This window comes from Pseudoliparis swirei, chromosome 6 (genome assembly GCF_029220125.1).
Source record: "Pseudoliparis swirei isolate HS2019 ecotype Mariana Trench chromosome 6, NWPU_hadal_v1, whole genome shotgun sequence".
NCBI lineage: Eukaryota > Metazoa > Chordata > Actinopteri > Perciformes > Liparidae > Pseudoliparis > Pseudoliparis swirei.
The window spans coordinates 28,571,412-28,587,834 of record NC_079393.1 but is presented as its reverse complement, the minus strand read 5'-3'; the positions used below and the strand labels follow the sequence as shown (position 1 = coordinate 28,587,834).

At 46.9% G+C, this 16,423-nt stretch overlaps 1 protein-coding gene across 1 annotated transcript in view; it reads right to left on the bottom strand.

The window, feature by feature from the left end:
- sntb2 (syntrophin, beta 2) overlaps positions 1-16,423 on the bottom strand; it is a 31,048-nt gene that overhangs the window by 3,294 nt on the left and 11,331 nt on the right. Inside the window, exons 2-4 of the mRNA XM_056415920.1 lie at positions 5,940-6,162; positions 3,436-3,646; positions 666-808 (exon numbers count right to left, since the gene is read on the bottom strand). Coding sequence (XP_056271895.1) covers positions 666-808; positions 3,436-3,646; positions 5,940-6,162 — 577 coding nt within the window. The remainder of the gene's footprint in view (positions 1-665; positions 809-3,435; positions 3,647-5,939; positions 6,163-16,423) is intronic.

The window sequence follows — 16,423 nt, the reverse complement described above, 5'->3', positions numbered from 1 at the left end:
CGGTCTGATATCAGGGTTCCTTTCACTGTCAGCTGATGACTTGCAAAGATGGCCGATCCAAATAAAACCCTAAATATTAATATCTGTATCGTGAAGAGACGATGAACATATTACAGTCAGGATTGCCTGATGGATCGTGGAGGTCTGGATCATGGTCCATACCTACAACACCATGGCCCTGCTGAGACTCCGCCCACTCCTCCTCTCTACCTCCACCTGATGGAGCGTGGAGGTCTGGATGGTGGAATATGCCGACTACCAACTCTTCATCCACTCTCTCATCTTCATTGTGTTGTTCCTGTGTTTTAATGTGTGTGTAATGATTCCTTCTGGTCACATGACATCTGTTACACCTGTCCATCCTGGAGAGGGATCCTCCTCTGTTCTCTCCTCAAGGGTTCTGACCTTTTACCCTGAAGGGTTGTTGGGAGTTGTTCCTGATCCGATGTGAGGTCAAAGGTCAGGGATGTCTATGTGTACAGATTGTAAAGCACTCTGAGGGGAATGTGTAATTTGTGAAAATGGGCTACACACGTAAACTGAATTGGATTGAATGACGAGAGGCACTCGTTGGGTCTCCCGTCTCGTTGTGGGTCGTTTCCTGGCGGACGGAGAGCGGCCCGGTGGGGTGAGGTGCGCTCTGGTTCTGGGTGGGCGGCGCTCACCTGGTGGCGAGCAGCGGGTGTGTGAGCAGAGGCGTGGACCAGGACTCTCTGCTCCACGGCACCGCCTCAAAGAGCAGGATGTCCTTCTCCGTCAGCGCCATGACGACCGGCTTGTACTGCTGCCGGCCTCCTTCCAGCTGCACCTGGGGAGGAGCGGAGAACTCAGGTACTGATGGGGCGAAGCACACCTCTAATGAAACAAGAATATGACTCGTCATTGAAATAACGTACAGCTATAGTGATGTAGTTTGATGGGTACAGGTATAGTGATGTAGTTTAATGGGTACAGGTATAGTGATGTAGTTTGTTGGGTACAGCTATGGTGATGTAGTTTGTTGGGTACAGGTATAGTGATGTAGTTTAATGGGTTCAGGTATAGTGATGTAGTTTAATGGGTACAGGTATAGTGATGTAGTTTAATGGGTACAGCTATGGTGATGTAGTTTAATGGGTACAGCTATGGTGATGTAGTTTGTTGGGTACAGCTATGGTGATGTAGTTTGTTGGGTACAGCTATGGTGATGTAGTTTAATGGGTACAGCTATGGTGATGTAGTTTAATGGGTACAGGTATAGTGATGTAGTTTAATGGGTACAGGTATAGTGATGTAGTTTGATGGGTACAGGTATAGTGATGTAGTTTGTTGGGTACAGGTATAGTGATGTAGTTTAATGGGTACAGGTATGGTGATGTAGTTTGTTGGGTACAGGTATGGTGATGTAGTTTGTTGGGTACAGCTATGGTGATGTAGTTTGTTGGGTACAGCTATGGTGATGTAGTTTAATGGGTACAGCTATGGTGATGTAGTTTAATGGGTACAGGTATAGTGATGTAGTTTAATGGGTACAGGTATAGTGATGTAGTTTGATGGGTACAGGTATAGTGATGTAGTTTGTTGGGAACAGGTATAGTGATGTAGTTTAATGGGTACAGGTATAGTGATGTAGTTTGATGGGTACAGGTATAGTGATGTAGTTTAATGGGTACAGGTATAGTGATGTAGTTTGTTGGGTACAGCTATGGTGATGTAGTTTGTTGGGTACAGCTATGGTGATGTAGTTTGTTGGGTACAGCTATGGTGATGTAGTTTGTTGGGTACAGCTATGGTGATGTAGTTTAATGGGTACAGGTATAGTGATGTAGTTTAATGGGTACAGGTATAGTGATGTAGTTTGATGGGTACAGGTATAGTGATGTAGTTTGATGGGTACAGGTATAGTGATGTAGTTTGTTGGGTACAGGTATAGTGATGTAGTTTGTTGGGTACAGGTATAGTGATGTAGTTTAATGGGTACAGGTATAGTAATGTAGTTTAATGGGTACAGGTATAGTGATGTAGTTTGATGGGTACAGGTATAGTGATGTAGTTTGATGGGTACAGGTATAGTGATGTAGTTTAATGGGTACAGGTATAGTGATGTAGTTTGATGGGTACAGGTATAGTGATGTAGTTTGTTGGGTACAGGTAGATGGTGTGTGAGGGTGCAGCAGAGGAGGCGTGTGTCAGTGTTTCCTGTCTGGGTCCAGGTTAACAGCCAGGCGTCCTAGCATCCTGTGCCCTTGAGCCCTTCGTCAAGGGTCTGTTTCAGGTCAGGACATAATTCAAGAACATACTGACTTCCTGCTGCAGACCCAGGTGAGCCTCACCTCTTTAAGAGGAGTTTGTTCTGCAGCTAAACTGATAGCATCTCCTCTGAAAGCAACCCGGGTTTCAACTGTATATGGATCCAACCTGACATCATGAGCTGATACAGACAGAACTGAGTTATGTTTAAGACTTGACTTGATAAGAGAATATAATTAATGAAAGATTATTAATGATCAGCTGATTATCCTCCGTACAGAAAATAAACAACCCAGATATGACCCAGTGTACTTCCTGTATGTGAAGAAGCTGACAGGAAGTGAACACAGGCCCAGGCAGTTAACCAGGGTTCATCCACATGACCAATGAACAGGGTTCATCCTCATGACCAATGAACAGGTTCATCCACATGACCAATGAACAGGTTCATCCTCATGACCAATGAACAGGTTCATCCTCATGACCAATGAACAGGTTCATCCACATGACCAATGAACAGGTTCATCCTCATGACCAATGAACAGGGTTCATACACATGACCAATGAACAGGGTTCATCTACATGACCAATGAACAGGTTCATCCACATGACCAATGAACAGGGTTCATCCACATGACCAATGAACAGGTTCATCCTCATGACCAATGAACAGGTTCATCCACATGACCAATGAACAGGTTCATCCACATGACCAATGAACAGGTTCATCCACATGACCAATGAACAGGTTCATCCTCATGACCAATGAACAGGTTCATCCACATGACCAATGAACAGGTTCATCCTCATGACCAATGAACAGGGTTCATCCACATGGTGACCAATGAGTCTCCAGGACTTTTAACCAAATTTCCATAACCAAACATTTCTTTAAATCCCGGTGTCTAGATGACAAAGTGATAACATGTCGTATTTAAACTAACAAAGAGGATTCTAAAGCATAAAGTATAAAACCGTAAATGACTCAAATGAAAGAGACAATAGTTTAGATTCAGAGAATAAACATTCATGTCTTTTCAGTTACGGTGCGTTCACTTGCAGCGCGGAAAATGTTTGAGTATGAAAGAGCGTACGTACGGCGGCTTATATTTAGAAAGTCTTTCTTTTAAAAGCATGTTAATTATTTAAAACTCTGCGTAATTGCACTTATGAGTACAACACATTTCCAGGACTAAAGCAGTGTACCTGTTCGGCCAGCCAGCCGATGTGTTTGAGGTGGGGGTGCGCGGCGGCCGAGGGCGACGCCCCCAGGTAGGCATTGACGTGAGCCAGCGTGTGCGGCAGCAGGGCGGCGATGTTGGTGTGCACGGCGGTGAACCAGCCGCTGGCCGAGGGGCCGTCCTTACAGCGCAGCACCACCGTGTGCTGGCCGTCCGGGGAGTGGAGCTCCAACAGCCTGCAACACAGAGGGACTACATCAGCAGATAGATAGATAGATAGATATATACTTTATTAATCCCCAAGGGGACATTTGTCGTGACAGTAGCAGCAACACACAAGAATAAAAAACAAAACACAAAATATAAGAAACAGGGATGAAAGATATAGAAGTATACAAGTAAAATAAAAGTAAAATACAAAACAAAATATATATGTAAATATACAACACACATGCATACACAACACACAACAACACTGACAAATCAAATACAAAAATATTAAATATAGACAGAGTGCAAAAAGCAAAGTGTGTGTATGAGTGCAGAGCAAATGAAATGAAATGTGTGTATGTGTGTAGTGCAAACAAATGAGATGTGTGAAGTGCAGATCAACATAGTGTAAGTATTCAGTTATTGTTGTAGTTATTGCACTATGATCTGGCAAGAGGTGATCTGTTGTAGAGCCTCATAGCCGTCGGCAGGAATGTTCTCCTGTATCTGTCCTTGTGGCAGCGGAGCGTGAGGAGACGTCTGGAGAAAGTCCTCCTCTGTCCCTGTAGGAGGTGGTGGAGAGGGTGGAGAGGGTGGTCCGGGTGGTCCAATATGGACATAAGTTTCTTCAACGTCCTCCTCTCCACCACCTGTTCCAGGTGCTCCAGCCTTCCTAACCAGTCTGTTAGACGGCTGGTGTCACCGGCTCCGATGCTGCTCCCCCAGCAGACAATGGCAAAGTGCAGCACACTGGCCACAACCGACTGGGAGAATAACTCCAGCATCTTGCTGCACACGTTGAAGGATCGAAGCTTTCTCAGGAAAAAGAGTCGACTCATCCCCTTCTTGTACACAGCGTCCATGTTGGCCTTCCAGTTCAGTCGGCTGTCGATGGAACGCCCAGGTACTTGTACCTCCACCATGTCCACGTCCACCCCAGGACACTCAGAGGTGTAGGAGCTATCGCCTTCCTCCTGAAGTCCACCACCATCTCTCTGGTCTTGGCCACGTTCAGCCGCAGGTGGTTCTCATCGCCCACTTTACAAAGTCACTCACCACTGCCCTGTCCTCCTCCTCCGTCCATCCCTAATACACCCGACCACTGCAGAATCATCAGAGTACTTCTGCAGATGGCATGACTCCGTGTTGTACTGGAAGTCACTGGTGTACAGGGTGAAGAGGAAGGAGACAGAACAGTTCCTGTGGGGCTCCAACATCACTGACCACCGTTCCAGACAGCACACGCCCATTCTGACAAACTGTGGTCTGCCTGTGAGGTAGTCAGTGATCCAGGAGATGGTGGACGTCCACACGGCCACCGCAGCTTCTCACTCAGCAGCAGTGGCTGGATGGTGTTAAATGCACTGGAGAAGTCAAAGAAAGTGACTCTCACAGAGACACGGTTCCATCCAGGTGCGACTGAGCTCGTTGCAGCAGGTAGATGATGGCGTCCACTCCCACATGAGGCTGGTAAGCAAATTGCAGAGGGTCAGCGACGATTTCACCTGCGGCCGGAGGTGGGCCAAGACCAGCCTCTCAGCACCTTCATCACATGGGAGGTGAGGCGACGGTCGGTAGTCGTTGAGGCCAGATGGTGTTGACTTCTTTGGGACAGGGACCAGGCACGGCGTCTTCCACAGCACGGGACCTCCCCCAGCCTCAGGCTGAGGTTGAAGAGGTGCTGCAGGACACCAGACAGCTGGGTGGCGCAGGTCTTTAGGACCCTGGGGCTGATGCCATCAGGACCTTCAGCTCTGCGCTGGTGTAGTTTCTCCAGCTGTCCTCTCACCTGGTCAGTCGTCACAGAGAGAGGGGGTGGAGGAGCCCATTGTTATTGAGGGCTCGGTGGATGTGCAGCTCAGCAGGGGGGACAGAGGGGGAGGTGTGATGTGTGGAGGAGACAGGAGAGGGCTGTGAACTGAACCTATTGAAAAAACAGTTCAGCAGGTGGAGCGTCCTCAGAGGGACTACATCAGCAGGTGGAGCGTCCTCAGAGGGACTACATCAGCAGGTGGAGCGTCCTCAGAGGGACTACATCAGCAGGTGGAGCGTCCTCAGAGGGACTACATCAGCAGGTGGAGCGTCCTCAGAGGGACTACATCAACAGGTGGAGCGTCCTCAGAGGGACTACATCAGCAGGTGGAGCGTCCTCACAGAGAAGAACAAACCACCACCCAAAGCGGGACGCTTGAGGTCAGAAATATCTTTTTGGGGTATATTTCAATTAATAATACGAGCTATTAAATATATAGTTAGTCTGGTTCTATCCGTCTCTCTGCTGGACAACAACAACAACAACACCCACTCAGCGGTTCGTACCTGTTCTCCAGGTCGGGCATGGTGAGGTTCCTGCTGATGAAGCACATCTTCAGGCTCATGACCTTCCTGTCCTTGGAGGAAGGGGAGGAGCCACAGTGTTTGGGCGAGCCGGAGTCCTCGCTACCGCTGTAGCTGGGCGACGTCGGGCGCACGCCGTCCCACGGCAGGTCGGCCACCAGGGTCGGCTTCTTGAAGAGCGGAGAGACCTCGCGGATGTACTTCACTGTGGGGGCCACGGGAGAGAGGTCAGGGGATGTTGTGAACCACCAGGGGGCGACGCCTCTGGTTGTATAGAAGTCTATGCTTCATGTGTTAAAGCTGCATTCTCTCTAGTGACCACCAGGGGGCGACTCATCTGGTTGTATAGAAGTCTATGAGTCATGTGTTAAAGCTGCATTCTCTCTTGACCACCAGGGGACGACTCCTCTGGTTGTATAGAAGGCTATGCTTCATGTGTTAAAGCTGCATTCTCACTCCTGACCACCAGGGGACGACTCATCTGGTTGTTTAGAAGTCTATGCTTAAAACAAGATGTGTCCTATCTGTGATATTTTATGTTGTAACTAAATGTGAGGCGAAGTGATTCCTGTACTGCAGCTGTAAGCAGGTGAGGATTATCAGGATGATTGTGTTCTGGTCAGGATGATTGTGATATTAAATTGATAACAGGGCTCATCCACATGACCAATGAACAGGGTTCATCCACATGATCAATGAACAGGTTCATCCTCATGACCAATGAACAGGTTCATCCACATGACCAATGAACAGGGTTCATCCTCATGACCAATGAACAGGTTAATCCACATGAGCAATGAACAGGTTCATCCTCATGACCAATGAACAGGTTCATCACATGACCAATGAACAGGTTCATCACATGACCAATGAACAGGTTCATCACATGACCAATGAACAGGTTCATCCTCATGACCAATGAACAGGTTCATCCATGACCAATGAACAGGTTCATCCACATGACCAATGAACAGGTTCATCCTCATGACCAATGAACAGGTTCATCCACATGACCAATGAACAGGTTCATCCACATGACCAATGAACAGGTTCATCACATGACCAATGAACAGGTTCATCCTCATGACCAATGAACAGGTTCATCCTCATGGTGACCAATGGATTTCAAGGACTTTAAACCAAATGTCCATGTCCAAACATTTAGTGAAAACTCAATGTATACAAGTGAGAAGATGTTGTATTTAAACTAACTGAGTGTATAGTGTAATGAAGATGTGAATATAACAACGTTTACATGACTTACGAAACCATTTATAATTCCATGACTTTTCCAGGTTTTCCATGACCGTTCGGCCCCTGTGTTTATGACGTTCTGAGCTGGAACCAGCCTAATGTTGTGAAGCGGCAAAAGAATGAGAACGTTTAAAATCCTCCTCCACTGCTTCATCTCTTCCATCCTCTTCACGCAGAATGTTTCCTCTGGACCTTTCACCAACACGCGGACGCCTCTCGTGGAGGCAGAGGGTCGTTAGAACAGCTGGACTGTCCAGAGGACTCGGGAGGAAACGGCGTGTTTGGACCGTCGGTGGGACTCCGCCCAATGACACCGTCACTCAGGACAGACGGAGCGGCCATGAGGAAACACTCTGGAGGCCTTGAGGAAGGAGTCTGCAGCTAATCTGCTTTAAACCCCCGTTGGGGCCCCGGTGAGGGGCCGAGACCTGCTCTTTGAGAACAGAGAGCTGCAGCTGGACTCAGTCGACGTTCGGCTTGTAAACTCGAGCGGGACGGAGAACAGACTGCGGCCGCTGGAGAGTTATTGCAGCGTGGAAGGACGCCGGTCACGCTGCGACCCAGAACCTGGAATGTAAACAGTTCCTGCTTCCTGCCATCAGCTCTTAGAAAGGACACAGTGGTCCCTGTGGGAATGCAGACCGGTACCAGAGGACTTGGGCTCGGCGGTGGATTCTCTTTCCGACTCCAGTCCGTTGAGACCTTTCATCCTCGTGAACAGAACCGGTCCATCTCCTCCGCTTCAGTCGACTCGCCTGAGCGCGAGCCACGGGGTCGTTGGAGGGAACCCGACTCCTAAAGAGAAGAGGTCACTCCGGAGCCATGTTGGGGTTCGGTGTGTGTGTGTACAGCAGAGCCGAGGGAAGATGGAGTCTCTGGAACAGAGTTCACGACTGAGGCGGAGAGGCAATACACGAGTCCCTGATGCATGAGTCCCTACATGAGTCCCTACATGAGTCCCTGATGCATGAGTCCCTGATGCATGAGTCCCTACACGAGTCCCTGATGCATGAGTCCCTACACGAGTCCCTGATGCATGAGTCCCTACACGAGTCCCTGATGCATGAGTCCCTGATGCATGAGTCCCTACACGAGTCCCTGATGCATGAGTCCCTACATGAGTCCCTGATGCATGAGTCCCTACACGAGTCCCTGATGCATGAGTCCCTACATGAGTCCCTGATGCATGAGTCCCTGATGCATGAGTCCCTACATGAGTCCCTGATGCATGAGTCCCTACATGAGTCCCTGATGCATGAGTCCCTATATGAGTCCCTGATGCATGAGTCCCTACATGAGTCCCTGATGCATGAGTCCCTACATGAGTCCCTGATGCATGAGTCCCGTCCCTGATGCATGAGTCCCTACATGAGTCCCTACATGAGTCCCTGATGCATGAGTCCCTACATGAGTCCCTACATGAGTCCCTGATGCATGAGTCCCTACACGAGTCCCTGATGCATGAGTCCCTGATGCATGAGTCCCTACATGAGTCCCTGATGCATGAGTCCCTACATGAGTCCCTGATGCCTGAGTCCTACAGGTCCCTCCTACATGAGTCCCTGATGCATGAGTCCCTGATGCATGAGTCCTACAGGTCCCTGATGCATGAGTCCCTACACGAGTCCCTGATGCATGAGTCCCTACATGAGTCCCTGATGCATGAGTCCCTACATGAGTCCCTGATGCATGAGTCCCTACATGAGTCCCTGATGCATGAGTCCCTACATGAGTCCCTGATGCATGAGTCCCTGATGCATGAGTCCCTACATGAGTCCCTACATGAGTCCCTGATGCATGAGTCCCTACATGAGTCCCTGATGCATGAGTCCTGATGAGCCCTGATGCATGAGTCCTGATGCATGAGTCCCTACATAGTCAGTCCCTGATGCATGAGTCCCTACATGAGTCCTGATGCATGAGTCCCAGGTCCTATGGGTCCTGATGCATGGTCCCTACACGAGTCCCTGATACATGAGTCCCTACACGAGTCCCTGATGCATGAGTCCCTACATGAGTCCCTGATGCATGAGTCCCTGATGCATGAGTCCCTACATGAGTCCCTGATGCATGAGTCCCTACATGAGTCCCTGATGCATGAGTCCCTGATGCATGAGTCCCTGATGCATGAGTCCCTGATACATGAGTCCTACATGAGTCCCTGATGGCGAGTCCCTACATGAGTCCCTGATGGGTCCTGATGCATGAGTCCCTCATGAGTCCCTGATACATGAGTCCCTGATGCATGAGTCCCTGATGCATGAGTCCCTACATGAGTCCCTGATACATGAGTCCCTGATGCATGAGTCCCTACATGGTCCTACATGAGTCCTGATGCATGAGTCCCTGATGCATGGTCCCTGATGCATGAGTCCCTACATGAGTCCCTGATGCATGAGTCCCTACATGAGTCCCTGAACGAGTCCTTACATGAGTCCCTACATGAGTCCCTACATGAGTCCCTGATGCATGAGTCCCTGATACATGAGTCCCTGATGCATGAGTCCCTACATGAGTCCCTACATGAGTCCCTGAACGAGTCCCTATATGAGTCCCTATATGAGTCCCTACATGAGTCCCTACATGAGTCCCTACATGAGTCCCTGAACGAGTCCCTATATGAGTCCCTACATGAGTCCCTGATGCATGAGTCCCTGATGCATGAGTCCCTACATGAGTCCCTATATGAGTCCCTGATGCACGAGTCCCTACACGAGTCCTGATGCATGAGTCCTGACATGAGTCCTGATGCACCTGATTCATGAGTCCCTACACTTGGGTCCTGATGCATGAGTCCTACATGAGTCCCTACGCGGGTCCTGATGCATGAGTCCTACTGGTCCCTGATGCAGGTCCCTACATGAGTCCTGATGCATGAGTCCCTGAGGTCCTGATGTGAGTCCTGATACAGGTCCTGATGCATGAGTCCCTACAGAGTCCTGATGCCTACATGAGTCCCTATGTCCCCTGGTGCAGGAGTCCCCTACGCAGGTCCTACACAAGTCCCTGATGAGTCCTACATGAGTCCCTGATGCATGAGGTCCCTGCAAGTTTCATGAGTCCCTGATGCATGAGTCCCTGATCACTGCAGTCCCTATGAGTCCTGATGCATATACCGCTGGCTGTGGGGTGGTGCCCAGCGAATAATGTGGGCCAGTGAGACAACTGGAAGACTTTCTGGGAAAACCTGATCTGATGAGGAGAGGCGGCATTCATCCCACGTTGGACGGGCTGGCGTCTCATTTCTGCGAATATGACCAAGTTGATCACGGACAATCTATGACCCCAGGGTTCAGATCCAGGGAACGGAGCTTGTTGTAGTTCCTTCTCTGCTCTTCCATTGACAGTTACCACCCTTGACTTTAGAGTAGAGACTGTGTCTGTCCCGGCCACTTCAATTAAATAAATCAAAAGTAAGCAGAAGAGTCGTACACAATAACCTTATACAAGTTAACACAATTATTTCAGCAGTGCAACGAAATAGGTCTGTTAAATGTGGTCTCCTAAATATTGGAGCTGTCATGTGAAGCTGTGTTACTAAATGATTTAATATCAGATAATCACATTGATTTATGTTGCCTAACTGAAACCTGGCTGAGCCATGAAGAATATGTCTGCCTGAATGAATCGACTCCTCCAAGTCATATTAATACTCACGTTCCTCGAGGCACCGGTCGGTGGAGATAACAACCATCTTTAGATCGAGCCTATTAATTAATCCTCAACCAAAATTACACTACACACCTCATTTGAAAGCCTTGTTCTTAGTCTTTCACATCCAACCTGGAAAACACTACAGCCAATTCGATTTGTGATTCTGTACGTTGACCAGGGTCCATATTCAGAGTTTATATCTGAATTCTCAGAATTTATATCAAGTTTGGTTCTTAAAACCGATAAAGTTATTATTGGAATTTTAATATCCATGTGGATGTTGATAATGATTGCCTTAGTGCTGCATTCATCTCTTGTTGGACTCGATTGGCTTCTGTCAGAGTACGAAACCCACTCACAGCTTTAGCTTTCGTGGCCTTTCGATCTTGTTCTTACTTATAGTTGACATTGAGCATTTGAGCGTCTTCTCCACAGAATCCTCTTCTGTCAGACCACAACCTCATAACTTTTGAATTTATACTACGGTGTGTACTCCGTTGATCAAAGTTTCTACACTAGATGTCTAACTGATAGTGCTGTAGCTAAATTTAAAGAGCGATTCCTTCTGTATTTGATTCGATACTGCGTCTCAATATAACAGAGGACTCCTGGTCTAACTTTAGTCCGTCCCAGATTGATCATCTTGTTGACAGTGCCATGTGCTCTCTGAGAATGACACTGGACTCGATAGCCCCTCTGAAGAAGAGGACAGTGAGGAAGGAGGTTTGCTCTGGTATAGGCTTTTACCGCAAACTGAAGCAAGCGTCACAGCTTGAGCATATGGGCGTTCAACTAATCTTGAAGAATCCCGCTTAGTTTGGCGGAGATAGTCTTAAAACATATAGAAGGCCCTCCGTAATGCCAAGAGCAGCTATTACTCATCAATAATAGAAACAAAAACATTTATCTTCAGATTCCAGGGTGACAGTTGAGTCACGCCGTGCCGACATCCTATAAACCTAGCGGCTCCAGAGCTTCTATAAGACTTTTTAAATTTGGACAAGTGAAGAGCTTGGCCATAACCAGCAATGTCTCGGATAGGGTGTGGCCTTGAAACTGCAGCCTGCCCTGGGTTCTCTGGAGTTCTTTAGGTCTTTCTATATTTCTATGGAGTCATTCTTCAGATTCTCTGGAGACATCCTACCTTCTCTTGCCCCATCTGCAGCTGCGTTTCAAAGTGCTAAGCTCATTGGTCTCATTAGCCAGACGAAGTTCCTGATAACGTTTTACAGAACAAGCCTTCAAGGTCGACTGTTAAAACCTAAAAGCCCACTCCCGTCCAGTTCTGGCACCGCCGATTCTCACAGTGGAGTTTCTGTCCAAGAGCGTGACGGTGGCGCGAAATTTAGGTTAGCGGTTTACATTCATACAGTCTGATTGGACCGTTGAAGGGATTAGATACATCGCAGGGCCCGACGCCATTTGGAAAGTACAAATGAAATCGTCGAAGGAATATTATAACGCTATTGTGAGTTCAGATGTCTTCTTGTAAAATTCAGTTTTTGGCGGGAAAACCGTGAAATAAATCCTTCATTTCTGAAGCGTATTCGCTTCAGACACGAGAGATTGTTAAGCCGGTTGAATCAGTTTGTCATCGGTTCTTTGTAGCCGATGACGCCGATCCCGGTTAATCACGGAAAAAAGTTTGGTGTCCCAATTTTTACCTGATACATTTCTCTTTGGGATATGATTCCAACACCCATAAACTACGGTTATGCGTATCTTTTGATTTATCGAAACCAGGGGAAGCCTGAACTCTGTAATTCAAGCCCTGGCTTAGGGACTAACATCTGCTCCTATTCAGGCTTTTGTTTGGCTCAAAAGAAAAACCGAGAGCTTTAATGGCCCAGCAAAGATCCCGGTCCGGGATGTGGATTCTCTGACGGCCATGCCCAGAGGCTCCGCCGGACCGTCAGCGGACCGCTAGAGGAGCTCCACGGTGGCATCTGGGGCCTTTCAGCGCGACAGGCGTCTCACTTCCTGTCGGCTACGTGACTATTTTCTAAATTCAGGCCCTTTTTGCTCCAAGATGAAATTTGGGTTTACTCTCCTTCTGAGACCCAGGAATGAAATCATAGTCTATTAGCTCCACTTCTGCTTCTAATGAGGTCTATACACCGAGGACGACCAGCTCCACGTGTGTGTGTGTGTGTGTGTGTGTGTGCGTGTGCGCAGCGTCGGAAATACACAAGGGCAAAGGGAAAAGCTGCCCCTAAGAAATCAAATTTGAAAAAAACGCCCCCATAATTTCTTTGGTTTAGCATAAATACTATAATCAACTTTTTTGGGTTGGTTTGCAAATCCAAAAGTTGCCAAATAATAATTAAATAATTTGACAAAAATTGTTTAATTAAAAAAAAGGTTGTATTAATTAATAAATGTTGTATGAATGAATAAAATTATATTTTAATTAACTTTCAATTATTTTCATTCAGTAAAAGACGTGGCGCTCCGGAGGCCACGATCCTCTGTGAACGGTGCTCTGTCCTGATTGGCTGGTGGATGCTGCTCGCTGTTACTCAATTCAAACCGGTCATTCGTGTCGGGTCTCATGTCTCCGAGCGTCCAGATTCAGCTCCACAGCAAACACAAAGCGTGGTGGCCCCTAGATCCCCGCCCTACAAATCCCCGTCATGACCCGGCCCTGAGCATGGTCCCCCCAAAACCCTATTGAGTCCCTGAGCTTACCCCTGGTGGGGTTGGGGCCCGCAAAAGGGGCCAAAAACTGGGCTTTCGGGTGTTGTGAGGAAGACGGGGATTCATCCCACGTTGGACGGGCGCCATTTCTGCGAATATGACCAAGTTGATCACCGACTTAATTTATGACAACCCAGGGTTCAGATCAGAAACTGGAGCAGAGTTGTGTTTAACACCTTCTCTGCTCTCCATTCAAGTACAGTTACCACCCTTGACTTTAGAGTAGAGACCGTCTGAACCTAATGCCACTTCAATTGTAAATAAATCAAAAGTAAGCAGAAGAGAGTCGCATTACCACCTTATACAGTTAACACAATTATTTCAGCAGTGCAACAAAACAGGTCTATTAAATGTGGTTTCCCAACATTCGATCTCGTCATCAAAGCTGTGTTACTGAATGATTTAATATCGTATAATCATTATTATGTTGCCTAACTGGTTCGCCGAGCCATGAAGAATATGTCTGCCTGAATGAATTCTACCTCCAAGTCATATTAATACCATTCCTCGGCACCTGGGTCGAGAGGTGGTAGCAGCCACTTTTGAATCGAGCTCATTAATTAATCCTCAACCAAAATTACACTACAACCTCATTTGGAAAGCCTTTGTTCTTAGTCTTTCACATCCAACCTGGAAAACACTACAAGCAGCCAATTCGATTTAGGATTCTGTACCGCCACCAGGTCCATATTCAGAGTTTATATCTGAATTCTCAGTAATTTATGTCAAGTTTGGTTCTTAAAACCGATAAAAGTTATTGTTGAGATTTTAATATCCATGTGGATGTTGGATAATGATTGCCTTAGTGCTGCATTCATCTTCCCCTTGTTGGACCCTCCGGATTGGCTTCTGTCCAGAGAGTACAGAAACCCGCACTCACAGCTTTGGCCACATAACGCTTGATCTTGTTCTTACTGCGATCAGTGCGTTGACATTGGAGCATTTGAACGCCTTCCCACAGAATCTTCTTCTGTCAGACCACAAATTTATAACTTTGAATTTATACTACATCGAGTGCACCCGTTAGTCAAAAGTTTTACACTAGATGTTCAACTAATTGATAGTGTTGTGCTAAATTTAAAGAAGCGTATTCCCTTCTGGCTTTGATTCGATACCACGCTCTCACATATAACAGAGGACCCTGGTCCAACTCATCCGGGTCCTGTACTGATCATCTTGTTGACAGTGCCATAGGCTCCTCTGAGAATGACACTGGACCCGGGACATAGCTCCCTCTGAAGAAGAAGACAGTGAGGAAGAGGAGGTTTGTCTCCTGGCATAACCCCTCAGACCCGCTAAATCTGAAGCTGAACGTCATTTGCAAAGCTTGAATCGATATGATAAGCGCATGCCCAACTAATCTCAAGAATCCCGCTAGTTATGGCTAGATAGTCTTAAAACATATAAGAAGGCCCCTCCGTAATGCCAGAGCAGCCTATTACTCATCAACAATAATAGAAAAAATAAAAAAAACAACCCTTAGGTTTCTCTCTCTTCAGCACTGTAAACAGGCTGACAGAGAGTCACAGCCTGTGGAGCCGAGTTATTCCTATAAACCTTAGTGGTAATGACTAGTGAACTTCTTTAATGAAAGATTTTAACTATTAGGGAATGATTAATAATCTTCTTGCCCATAAACCAGTGCCAATCCGTCAATCAAGCTGGAAATGGCTTTGGAAACCGCTGGGTATGCCTCTGGGTGTATATTTGGAGGATTTTCTCCTATCAACCTGTGACCAATTATTTTCAACGGTTTCTACTGAACAACACGCCTGGCCTGTCTCTTGGACCCCATCCCGACGAGTAGGCTGCTTAAAGACGCTTTGTCTTTAACTGGCTGCCTCTAATAGATAATAATAATGTGTCTCTCTCATAACAGGCCACGTATCACATCTCTTCAAGGCTGCTATTAACCTCCTGAAGAAGCTTCCACTTGGATCCAGAGGCTATTAAACGGTATAGACCGATTCTTAACCTCCCTTCCTCCAAGATCCTTGAGAAAGTGGTCGCAAATCATTGTGCGACTTCTCATATCATAATAGTTTATTTGAGAAATTTCAATCAGGATTTTAGAAACACCACAGCACCGTGAGACGGTACCAGTGAAAAATTACAATGACCTCTTAATACAGCAGATAAAGGACTCTCTCTGTCCTGGTCTTGTTAGACTCCAGTGCTGCATTCGACACCATTGACCCGTGACATCCTGTTACAGAGACTTGGAGCAGTCGATTGGCATTTCAGGCAATGCACTAATTTGGTTTTAAATCTTTATTTATCGATCGATCTCAGTTTGTATTTAAACTATGACGCCCGAGCAACCACCAACGCTAATCACGGAGTTCCACAAGGTTCCCAGTTGGACCAATTTTATTTACCTTATACATGCTTCCTTTTGGGCAATATTATCAGGAAACACTCCATAACCATGCAGATGACACTCAACTATATTTATCGACAAAACCAGAGGAGAGCAACCAATCCCCAAAATTCAAGTACGTCTTAAGACATAAAATATGGATGACCTTGCAACTTTGATGTTAACCTTGACAAAACCAAGTAATTTTAATCTGCCCTGAGCACCTAGAGATCAATTAGTCTGGTGATGTGGATTCCAGACGGGATTGCCCTGGCATCCAACACACTGTAAAGAACTGGCGTTATCTTTGATCGACTCTGTCCTTTAACTCCCACGTAAAGCAAATCTCAAGGACTGCATTCTTCATCTACGAATATTTCAAAATCAGGCATTCTTTGTCTCAAAAAGATGTAGAAAAATTGGTTCACGTTGCTCGTTACTCGTAGACTGGATTACTGCAACCCTTATTAGCAGGCTGCTCTAATAAATCTCTTTAGGTCCC